This window comes from Dermacentor silvarum, chromosome 1 (assembly GCF_013339745.2).
Source record: "Dermacentor silvarum isolate Dsil-2018 chromosome 1, BIME_Dsil_1.4, whole genome shotgun sequence".
NCBI lineage: Eukaryota > Metazoa > Arthropoda > Arachnida > Ixodida > Ixodidae > Dermacentor > Dermacentor silvarum.
The window spans coordinates 38,202,763-38,215,293 of NC_051154.1; the positions used below are offsets into that span (position 1 = coordinate 38,202,763).

Below are 12,531 nucleotides of genomic sequence, written 5' to 3' on the forward strand. Positions count from 1 at the left end.
TCTTCTCAACGAGCAATTTCCCGCTGCTGCTTCCTTTTTCTTTAGCCCACTACATTGTTTGGTGCTAACACGCACATAAGCATATGCCGTGCCCTTTTTTAATGTGCTTCTTACTTTTGTTAAACATGAACGTTTCAGTGCGGTGGGGTCGCGCGCGGACCCAGGGGACCTGGGAGGTCCCGAATGCCCTGTCAGAATAAAGTTTTTTCCTCCTCCTCCATTCCAGTAAATTTGCCAGTATCTAGCATCAACAACTTCATAGACCAAAGCTTCGTGACATTAACAGGGAAGCGCGGGCAGCGTCTCCGTGCGCGCTTTCTGCTACTCACCGAACATCGCAGCCCGGACGCCGCAGCAGAAATCGTAGCAGAAATCTTTGTCGCGGAAGTGCTTGCTGCACAACCAAGTTGTAGCAGATGGCTGCTTGCCGGTTATAAGTTTCGCGATCCAAACTTCACGCAGCTTCTTGTCCTGCGGACACGTGTGAAGGCTGACACCGCGCTGCGTTGCGTACGTCGGGCACTGCGGCACCGAGCAGTAGCCTGCCATGTTTGGACGCCTTCTAAGTCCACCACTACCAATTATAGTGCTTTCAAGTGTTTTCAAGCAGACCCCGAAGCGGGAAATTCTCCTCATTTAAGCAGAACCAAAGCGCAGGTGGAACTTCAAACATTCGTTTTCACCTCGCTTCGGCGCTTGTGGAGCACACGTGATCCTCATATCACGTCACGCCGACTGCGGCGTAGTGTTGGAGCCATAACCGTCGTGTACCCACCTGCATGTATTACGCTGCACTAGCTCCATCAAGTTTATCGATTCGTTTGTTTTGGTCCCGTGGCAAGTGAAGCACAAGGAATTGCGTCAGAGTGTCGTAGCCACGGTGTAAGTGGTCGTAGCATAATGGGTATGCGAGTGCGATAGGTGGAATCTATTCCTTCATATTAATTCACTGCCAATTTGACAGAACTGATCTCTTCAACACGCAGGCGCGGTGGCGCATTTCACGCGGTGTTCCGAGAAACAAGGCCATTATTCGCCAAATGAAGGTGCTTTGCCACCGCCTTCTACATAATTGTGTTTCTTGTTTTGAAGGGCGTTCAGTTCCCGACTTCAAAAGACATTTTACGGCGCTAAGCAAACGAGGAAGAAGTGAGACACAAACGGCATGGCGTCCGTATATGTTGTTGTCTTACTTCGTCCTTGTCTGCTTAGCGCCGTAACCTTTCTTTTCAAGTCATGAACCAACTAGCTCAGCAACAAGTTTTGTTAGTTCAGTTCCCCATTTGGGCCGGTTCCCTATTTAGTTCGGTTTCCCTGACCGCAAAGTCCCCAAGTCCCTGTATCATAATGCCCCTATGCTGGCGTTTTGCTATGTTGCTGTGTCACGTTTTACGCACGCGTGCCCACGGCTCATTTCTTCTTTCGCTCCTTTCTCCGCTCGCGGCCAACGTTATTGCTTGAGGCCTTCCGGTTTCTTCGTGCCACTGTTCATACATTCAATTAAAGTCCCTAGATTTGATGCTTTTAAATATCTAGGGACTTCACATTCAACAGCCACGGCGCGTGTATCCGACGCTAGGAGGCTCCCCGACCGCTCCATCGGGTGTGCGTGTGTGTGTATACTGTGTGTTGTGTATTGCGCTTGAGTTGGAACGTGTAGCTCGTGCAGAGTGGTTTTCGACACCTTATCCAATGTGTCCTGCAAGCATTCTATCAGCCCCGTTGTTTCGAATAAGTACACTGGCTTCTATCACTAACAATCGTCCGCTTCTAGTGTAACGACGAAGTTGTGGAGCAGAGGTAACCGTTGTCGATCGATCTTCTGCGTGTTTTGTGTACTGTGCACCTTGTGATGGGGTCTGATGTTGTTATGATCAGATGATTCTCGAGAAGCCAGGTGCCATTTCAGTGACCGCTTAGCTCTTAGTAACACATTATAGTCTGCAAGCTACAGAAACACGTCTTCTATACTGCTGAGTTTCGGTTGAGGTCAGCCGAGGCCTCGTGAAAGCTATAAGTTCGTATCTGACGTTACGATTTGCTCAAAGCGAAGTGAAGCCTTTACTACCGTGTCGGGTATGTGTGGTTTGTATGCACCATTGTCGTGCGTGTTGGCTGTGGGAATCTGCTCGGTATACCTGAGCTGCGATGTGGGTGTAATTTCATAGCCTGTGCTTCCGCTGCGCCTGGCGTGTCTCGATCGTAAGCTCTCTACGTGGTTAGCTGACGATTGTTCTTCGCTGGCAGTGGCTGTCTCGTCGACGAACGCTGGCTTTGCGCGACTAGTGCACGGGTGCCTTTTTTTGCAATTTCTCGTGAGTTTCCCTTTGCGCATCTTAAGCTGCTTTTGAATCGTTAATGTCTTTTGGGTTCTTTACATTTTGGTCATAGCATTTAGTGGAGTGCTGTGTCACGTTCCATTAGCTTGCACGCAGGTACGGAGAGTGGTTCTTTCTGTGACTGCGAAAACATTAAAATCAACTCGAAAACAGTATTGTGCGACCGTGAGCCTTTGCGAGTTCAACATGCGTGCAGAAACTTTTCAAATAATCTAGTACTAAAGTCACTACATCTGTTACTAACCGTCTGTTATTGCGTACCCGCCTTTTTCTGCGCCATAAGTATTTCTGGGTTAGTGGAAGTCGTTTATTGAGACTCTGCGACTTCAGGCTATGTAACTGCTGCAGATGAGTGTCCCTGAAGTTTGACGCTATCATAGATGTGCTCAAATCTCTCATCTCAGATATTCCATTTTGTCATCTTTAGTATAACAGCACTTTGGCATCAGTGTCCCCCTAGTTTCATTACAAATGAAAAAGTTAGAATTATTCGACACTGGCACTCAAAAAATTAATATGTTGAAACACATGCCATGAGCACCGAGTCTGACACCTACCTGTACAGTGTCTGCTACTTTCACGTTACTTGTTTTGCATTCTTAACGACACTCGAGTAGTACAAAGATAATAGTAAAGTCGCATTGCAGACAAGTGGTCAGGCCTGTCTAAACTTGCGTTCTTGAATGCCAGTGCTCTTTACTTCTGGCAGACCCAAGGAAGTACCATTGCCTAGGTGTCCTATTATATAAACTATAGCACAAAACGCAACTGCTGTGAAATGTTCGGATGCTGAAGAGCAGGTGGTAAAATAATTAAAAAAAAATTAAGTTGTCAGGATAAATAGACATGTTGCTACACAAGCAAAATAAAATTGTCTGCATTTTGGTGATTCATTTTCATTTTGTGCACAAAGCTAGACAAAAGGATGCTACAGTACAGTTGCCCTTTTGTGTAGCATTGACACCCGAGAATGGATACCCCCAACCAACCTGACCAAACTTTTGCTTTACTGCATTTTGTTGCACAGAAATGGTGAAAATATATGCCATTATTATCAGAAGCTTCAACAGGCTGGTAACATGCAGGTTTTGTTCAGATGTTTTTACAAATTGGCATGGTTGAAGTGTAGTAATGTCCATGCTCGGTCAAATATTTTGTTTGTTTTGCTGATCTATTAATGTTATGTTGACTGGAAAACTAAGCTTGATTAAATTATACAAAGACATAGTAGAACAGACGAGGACAAGTGCTACTACCAACTTTTTTTTACCAATCTGTTTTACTACCAATGCAGTTAGTAGTAGTGCTTGTCCTTTGCTGTTCCATGTGTTTTTGTGTAATTTAGTTTCCCTTAGTTTTCCAGTCAACATTGTCAGACTAACTAGCCCAACAGTTAGTTCTTCTGAAGTATCAATGTTACTTTTGCAGTGTAAAAGAGTGATCCGGTATGGCACCAAAAAAGGTGGACTTCTGGGGAAGAAAAATGGACCATCAACGCCTAGGCCTGCACTCGTACATTGGTGCCAATGATCGCATGTACCAGACTCTCTACCGTGCACTAGTGCCATCAGAAAAACCTGAAATGATCCATTCTAGCCATGGGGGCATCTTCAACTTGTCATTTGCCCCTGAAGGGTATTCATTTTCTCTGTATTGTTGCAAGTTTGTGGCTTTTACTAATATTGTCTGAAATTGGTGTCTGTGCATGTGTGCAAACTTGCACCTTTGTAATAGCAGTGCATCAATAGTAATTTTTATGCACTCGTAACTTACATTGACATGCAAACATGACAGAGCAGACCAGAACATGCCTCTTCGTTGCAAGTTCACCAGTATGCATGGTATTTGTGTGATATAAAATACCTTACTTGGGGGTTGGGTACTACAGCATGTTGAGCGTCTGGATATGCTGTAATACACCACCGTACCTTCATGCAATCATGCTCAACACATGTCTGTATTTACTTATTTCTGCTCGCATTTCAACTTATGCTGACAGTAAAGTGCAAAAGCAGGCAATGTATATGCTTGAAAATTGCTTACAATCGAGTGTCTGCGAGCTCTTGCTTAAGAATATTTAATTGTGGGGCCCCTTTTTAATGAAGCCCCATCCTCATTTTCAATACTGGCCTGGACAGCTCTCTTCAATGATTCGAGATTTTATGTATGCATGTGAATGACCCTTTTTCAAAAATGATGCAATGATCAATGATGCAGGCTAAACATAAGTGCAAATATGTAGTTGGACAGTTAAATGGAAGTGATGCAGACTTTCTTCAAGCATTTTGAGTAAGCTCGTTTCATACTTGCAGTTCGATAAATCATTACATTCTTGTTTTAATGTTTTTCCTGTTCTCATTTGGGTCTACTTTCACTCACATAAAAGGGGTCCTCAATGTAGTTTGCAAACCGTTTTTGTTGCACGCCGAAAAAGGCTGCGTTGATGGCAACTTGGATTATCTTGCTGTGGAGTCTTGCTCCATTCACTTAACAATATATTGCCGTGTTGTTGCCTGTACCATAATTGTTCACCATTCGTCTTCTAGTTTATTTTGATGTTACGAACTTACTTTGTATTAGTATTTAGTTGTTTAGGTAGAGAAAGGAAGGAAAAGGAAAGGTTCTGCTGGTAGCCCGCCGTAACTGCCTGGCTCAGGGCTGCCAACTGAACATCGGCCAGTGGAGGGAAGGGCAATTAAGTGGTTTGTAAAGGTTAGTTTATAAAGGATAGGGTGGGGAAAGAACAAACAAAGAAAACATACACTATTTAGAAACATCCGGCACATGCACAGTGGTGCACACTCTGTTAAAGGTAGCTTGTTTTGTCGCTGATGTGTTGTGCATTTACTCTGGGTGACCTTCTTCAGTGGCTGAAACCATTTCATTTTCGTTTCCAGTTCAATATTGGTTGCAGCCACAGAAGGCAAAAGCATCCTAATATTTGACCCACTCAACCACAAGCTCATTAGGAAAGTCGAACAAGCACACAGTGATTGTGTCAACTATGCTAGGTATGTATTACAAATGGGTGAGTCTTTTAGAGGGAGATAAGGAAAGCAAAACAAAAACTTTATTTCAACAGGTTTCTTGACTCTCGGACATTTGCCACCTGTTCTGATGATACCACGGTGGCGTTGTGGGATGTGCGAAACTTGACGCGCAAGATACGCTCCCTTGTTGGCCACTCCAATTGGGTCAAGAATATTGAATATGCATCAGCAGAGGGGTTACTTGTGACTTCTGGATTCGATGGAAGCATACACACGTGGGACATCAATAAGTGAGTCTGTTCCAAGTACTTGTTCATTAACATCGTAGGTGCCATGCCATCTAGAGTTCTAGCAGTAGACTGCTAAAAACATAGCACTTCGACATAACACTTCTTGATGTAAAGGACTGATCAAGTGGCATGCATGCATTTGAAAAAGCTGGCAGATTCTGCTACTCCTTTGCATCATAAATAAGTGAGCATTCCTGGGATGTTATTTCATTTAATAATGTTTGAATGTACTCGTATATGTGCAGCTACCTAGCAAAAGCTCCACCAATCACATGTTGCACTGTCACACTGGCATACCTGCCCGGGAGACTTCTGGATTTGGACCATTTCTTCCGGTTGTACAGTTGACAGAAAACTCTTCCGGAAATTGCTGTTGTGTTCTAATCTAATCCAGTTGGAAGTTCGTCGTGCAAAACATTGTTAAGAAGGTAGCAAACATTGTTAAGAAAGTAGTAGGGAAACCCTATACATGCGCTATTTCATTAATTGCAGAGGCGCTCCTTACGCTGATGGGGTTGTTGGGTGCCATAGTGGCCGTAGTCTCATTATTAAGCTAGCCAGCAAATGCCGCCTTCCGTTACTAGCACCACTAGACTCTCCATTGTTCTCCTCGGCGTCGGCCGCTCTGGCATTGCGTAGGGCAAAGGTCAGCCATGGCTTTAAAAGGAAGGAGCGCTAGCGCAAAAAGTATCTTCAAGTATTTTTAATGTAGTGCTCAGCCGAAGTGATGCTGGGTTTTTTGTTGATACCACAGAGCAATGTAGAGTGCGAGCGGCAATTTAACATTGTGAAAAATACGAGGACGCAGCGCCGCTCGTCCATGTGTCGCTCATTCAAGACGCTGAGAAACGTCATCCTCACAAACTGTGAAAGGAAAGAAATTTATTACAATCAAACATTATCTGAATAATTTTGGACACCCGCCGTGGTTGCTTAGTGGCTTTGGCATTGTGCTGCTAAGCACAAGTTCGCAGGATCAAATCTCGGCCGCGGCGGCCACATTTCATTGGCGGCAAAATGTAAAAACGCCCGTGTGCCGTCCATTGGGTGCACGTCAAAGAACCCCAGGTGGTCGAAATTAATCCCCCCACTTCGGCGTGCCTCATAATCAGATGGTAGTTGTGGGACGGGTGAGACCCGAGTATTTAATTAAATTTTAATGAAATTTTGAAGGCACCATTAGCAACAACGAAATGCTTATAAAAGTGAGACCTTGATGATCATGTGGTCATTTGTATATCTGTAAATAAAATTGTAATGAAGTTCTCCTGGCAGTACTTGAAAATATCGAAGTTTGGGGAAAGGGGGGCTTGTGTAACCCACTGATCCCCCCCAGGTCGGAAGACCTCCCGGATTTAGTCTGAACTTGGCAGGTATGTAATGGTGCCTGGAGGAGTAACAGTGGTCATGTGTCACTGTGTGAATGCGTACTATTGACTGCACTTTTAAGTGACTCACTTAAGGATGTGATCTCCTACATATATTTTAGACCTTAGCACTAGTAATTCTTATCTTGGTCTGCTATTTGAATTTGCTATACAGCTGTACTACCATATATGTGCATTAATCGAGAAACTTGTCATCTTTATTCAGGTTCTCAGAGAATGGGACAGAGTTCCAGAGAATCTTCTACACAAATGGACTAATGAGGATGCGGCTTACTCCAGACAACCAGAAGATGGTCATTTGTACAACAGGGGGCTACTTGGTAGTAATTCATGACCTCAACTTGCAGACACTGGCATATGACTTACGTGGGTTCAAGGTATGCGCTAGAACATCATCTTTGCTTCATTTTTATTGAATGTCTTATTGGTAAAGCAGATCTTGAAAGTTTCCACAGAGACCTGAATTTCACTGGTCATTCTGGAGTTGCTACTTGAACAGGAACAGGTGTTCAGATTTCACGATTCCAAATCGACCAGAAGAAAACGGAATACTCTGTGCTGTTTCACGGAGTGAGTTGTTGCATGCAGTTATTTGTGGAAATAATGTCTCTAATTTCTGCAGTGTTTTCTGATTTTGTAGTTACGAAGTTGTTAGAAGAACAAGAATATTGCTGCTGCTATCTTTTTAAATGCTAATAAAATTACCCGTGGTGCTAGAATAAAGCCCTGCAGCAGCAGCAAATGCAGCTGTAATGTTAAAAAGCACATATTGCACCATTGTTTGCACAGGATGCTAAAAATGGCCTAATTTGTCCTCTTTGTGGATGCAAGTGGGCTCACCTTGGTGGCAGAGCAAGAGAGAGCAATCCACCGTGGAACAACATGATCCAGAATGCCCAGTGTAAAATGTGAAAGCACACGACATGTTGACCAGTGCAGCACTGAGAGTGTAGTCGTCACCATTGCAAAATTGCATGAAAAAAATGCACATGTGGCATTAGGCATTATTTTTGAATGCTAGTTTTATATGCAGTGAGTATTTTGTATAAGATGCCCCTAAATTTAATTTTATGAACCAGTAGAAGTTGCAGCACTTTAGCTGGAATAAATGTTTCAATACCTTCAGGGCTATAAGGCCCTGTCATACTAGCGAAGCAGACACAAAGAAAGACACGGATGCAGAAGAGAACAAACACACCTTCAGGGTACATGGGGTATTACAGAAAGGGGTGGGTTTCAGAACTGCAAAAACATACATAGAGAAAAAAAATATTAAAATATACACTCTCGAAGTGTATCTTAAAGCATGTTCACAGCGATGGAGGCATGCAGGTAGTTCCTGTCATTGCTTTAAGGATTGAACGAGGGGAAGTGCTCATTTGTATGACAAGATGGAGCAGAGGCTTATGAGATCATACAGGGTGCTTTTGTTTTAGAACATGCAGTGTTTTTTAAAATCGGCTGTGACAGATTTATTTATTTTAGATAGCATAATTCTATTCATTGAGCTGGATCACTCAAAGAAGCGGACATTACTTGCATGAGAAATTGAAATGCATAATCGACCATTAAAAATGTTCACTAATTAGCTTTTTAATTAATTATTTTGTGGCACTTATTCTCATTTACAAATTGTAGCCAATGAGTTCATTTAGCATGTCCACCTGGAACAAATTTTTTGGATGACCAGTTCGAGATACGTATTCTCACGGTGGGAGATAAAGTACATGGGCATTCCAGTTACTTTTGTGCTTCAATGCATGAAACTGCAGTTTGAGAAAAAAAGCAAGTGGAACAATAGTGCATTTTTACCACAAGTTTCACAGCGCATATCTGGAAACCGTGCAATCCTTGGAAGTCTTTCCAGGCGGATATGCCTTGCAAACTCACTGGCTACAATTAATAAATTGCAATATGTACCGTAAAGTAATCAATAAAAAGTTGATTAGTGAAATTTTGTTGATTAGTCTATTATGCATTTCAATTTCTCATGCAAGTAATGTCCACCGCTTCGAGTAATCCAGCTCAAAAGCTATAATTACGCTATCTGCCACAGGTTACTTACAAAAATTCTGTGTGGTTTAAAAAAAAAACCATATACTAGGTTATCTGAGAACGACAGAAAACTAAGCTAGTTGGTAAGGATTCGTAGTGCAAAAAGGTTCGTGTTGTCCACTTCTCTTGTGTCCGTGTCTGCATACCTTACATTTATGCATTACTGGGTGATCTATTCTCGTGGAAACAGACTTATTAAAGATTGTTTGTAGTAGATATCACAATTCTGCTACATCAGCTGGATTACTGAAGAGGCGGACACTACTTGCAAGACAAATTGCAGGATGATGTTAGGTAACTTTAAATGCCGCAAATTTGCTTTGTAATTAATTGCCATAATGCGCATGTCCCAGTTGCGGAATTGAAGCAAAGCAGCAATGAAATAGTATGAATTTAGCAGAAATTTTGCAGAAAATTTTGAGCATGTGGCATGCATTTTTGGATGTTATGAAAAGCTTTGAAGTATTAGGCATATATCTAATGCCATGGAGGATGACTGTATCCACACAAGTGTGCTGCCGAACCGATTCTGAGCAGTGGCGGCAGTGCCAATTGTGATGGCTATACAGGCATTAGCAGTTGCTTGCCGCGCATGTATGAACAAACAAATGCATTATGAAAACAATAGCGGTTGTTGTTTTGGTGCCAAGGCATCGTGTGGATTACGCATACATAGCCAGAAAATTTCAACTGAAATGACCCGCACTCCTTTAATGGCCATATCTCGTCAGGATTATGAAAAAGGTCCAGCGCTTACTCGAGTGTATACAGTAATTAATGTGTGGCTTCCAAGAGGGGTCATTAATTTCTGTCCTGAAAGTTTGTAGTCTTATTTTGCTGATTGGAAGGCACACAGATGCATGTAATGTGATACCCTTCTATTAAAACAAAACAGTAAAACTGTGCGAGACATGATGAAACACTAGTCACGCACTACTAACGGCATTTACACAGTACGTGAAGCCACTTGTTGGCACCTCACTACTGTGTTGGTTGCCCTGTGATAAAGTGAATGTCAGCTTGTGCTATTGGAGCACTTTTTAGGTATCCAGACTTGAAGACTTTCTGGATTTGCGTAATAGGAAGTACGGTCTGCTGTTAATCTTTGCAGAAAAATGCACCAAGCACATCTTGAACTTGTCAGTTACCGTATTTTCCGGTCTATAAGTCGCACCTTTGTATAAGACGCACCCCCCTTAAAACTGCAGTTTTTCCAGAAAAAAAACGTATATAAGTCACACCAGTGTATAAGACACACCTGTTCATTTGGTAAGCGATTCAAAAAAAAAAAAAAAAGAAGTGACTTTTCACTCCGTGAACGAGGGTCCCACGCAAGCGTATGGGTGACATATATTTCCACTCCAGGCGCATTTCTGCCGTCGTGGTTGCCGCGGTGTACCGTATAAATTTGTCCAAGGGCGTTAACATCGCCTCCGCGCGTGGACATAAATATAGGCTGATGATGATGAAATTTTGCAGAACCTTGGAAGAGGAAGACAAAGGTCAAGGTCCCGTGTACATTATCACAGCTTGATCACTTTAGCTTGAAATTTGAGCCAAGGCATGTTTTGCAAACGCTGTTCTCAATGTAATTAATGTACAACTTCATTGTTCACTGTAGCTGTTGCATGGTGTATTTGTACCAGTGTAGATTGAGTTAGTGTGATACTATTCACTGTCTCCTGGCATGCAGCTTCCAAAGGCATACCGCTGGCGAGCTTCTGAGAAAGCGGCCTACCATGTGGGGGACTGCAGTGGGCATCACTTCACTGCACGCCGCAATAGGGTTGAGCTCATCTGCGACTTCCCGAGTGACAATGATGCGGAGATCATCTCCTCCCTCCAGGTTCATCCCCATGGGTGGTGTGTGCTATCTCGCAACACAAGCAGGAATGAAAAATCAGAGGTGGGTACCTTTAAAAAACACACTTTGCTGCTAGAGAGGTGAATGCAGAAGCAAGGAACATGGACGATGACTTTGGTTGTAACATTTGACTATAGTTTATTTGGAACACAAACACAACACAAAGAGTTGACATACACAAAATACAACACTGAAATTGCATGTAAAGGTCACTATAATTAGTGCCTGCTGGTACAGAAGCTTATTCAAAGAAGCTTATTGTCAAAGAAGCTTATTCTTGAACATAAAACATAGTGCAACTATCGAACCATCTCTTATGCATGCTGAACTTTTCTTGATGCAATCTGCTTCCTTTCGGTCTCATCATTCTTGCCATGTAGAGACTGGGAACAGTACAGTTGTTTTGGCCTTATTGGTATTTGTGGCCTCTAAAGGTGAAGTAAAATGTAATCTTACTAACTACAGCTGAATGCTAAAAAGTTTGTTCATGGAGGCTCCTTCAAAAGTAAACTTTGCAGTTGAAGGAAAGTTTGTTATGGCCTGGGGATTGAACCTATAAGGACAGGGCTTAAAGTCTCCCTTTAGTGGAGGGGGTGCTCATAGGACGGCGACCAGTAAACAGCGCACGCGCACACGCTCATATATATATATATATATATACAGGGTGTGTCAGCGAACACTTTCAAAAAAATGTTTAAAGGTGGCCTGTGGCAAATAGCACAATTCTAGTTCATGAGCTGGTCTACTCGAAGAGGCGGACATTACTTGCACAAGCAATTGAAATGCATTCTAGCCGTGGAGTTCGCAAGGCAGATCCACTTGGAACGAATTCTCAGGATGACACCAGTTTCGAGATATTAATTCCCGAACTTTGCTGAGAAATGCATTGGCATTACGGTGAAAGAAGCCCGCGAATACATGCAAAATTGAAGCGCAACTGGCGGCTCGAGGCACTTTGCGTGTATTCGCAGGCTTCTTTCAGGACCAGAAAAATACTTTTATGTAGCACTTATTCAGCAACAGAAAATTGTATTGGGAGTTTTTCAAGTTGCTCTACAATTTTCTCATTGACACTTTTCATCTAATTAAAATATTTGAGAAGTTCATTAAATAATTAAGACTATGCAATTAGGCGGAATGCAAAACATAATCTGAGAATTCGAAGCGATGGCAAACAACATTACTTTGGTTCTGACCAGCTACGTGGCATTTCCATGTTTTTAAATCTTGGTGCATGATAGTTGCGATCCCCTGATGTGGTTGTCCTGCCTCCATCAGAGTGATTACTCGATGAAGGCAGGACCACCTGCTGCAATGTTAAAACAAGTTATCTTCCGTGTGTACTGTACTAGGACCTTCTTACATGATTAAATATGAATCTACAGTCAGTTGCGTCACAACTCTGAAAGCCCACAGAAGTTGTGTTTTGAATGCTCACTTTTTCTTTACTTATTTGGCACTTAAAAAGCAAACTTCAAGCAGGTGTAGTGAAGCCAACTTCATCTAGAATTAAACAATTTTGTATGGGTCTTCTGCAAATAAATATATTATTTTGAGTGTATTTCAAGCATTTATTTAATGTGCCGATTCAATCAAGCACTACAA

The 12,531-nt window shown here is 42.5% G+C and overlaps 1 protein-coding gene across 3 annotated transcripts in view; it reads left to right on the forward strand.

Annotated features, from left to right (window-relative positions):
* The first annotated feature begins 1,592 nt into the window (after positions 1-1,592).
* LOC119460785 (DDB1- and CUL4-associated factor 10) overlaps positions 1,593-12,531 on the forward strand; it is a 28,073-nt gene continuing 17,134 nt past the window's right edge. Inside the window, exons 1-6 of one of the 3 annotated variants that reach the window (XM_049666825.1) lie at positions 1,593-1,809; positions 3,776-3,974; positions 5,237-5,350; positions 5,422-5,619; positions 7,213-7,384; positions 10,756-10,968. In XM_049666825.1, the coding sequence (XP_049522782.1) occupies positions 3,787-3,974; positions 5,237-5,350; positions 5,422-5,619; positions 7,213-7,384; positions 10,756-10,968 (885 nt within the window). In that variant the 5' untranslated portion in view covers positions 1,593-1,809; positions 3,776-3,786. Of the gene's footprint in view, positions 1,810-3,767; positions 3,975-5,236; positions 5,351-5,421; positions 5,620-7,212; positions 7,385-10,755; positions 10,969-12,531 lie in introns of all 3 variants that reach the window. The other 2 variants (XM_037721875.2, XM_037721890.2) reach the window with 2 other exon arrangements.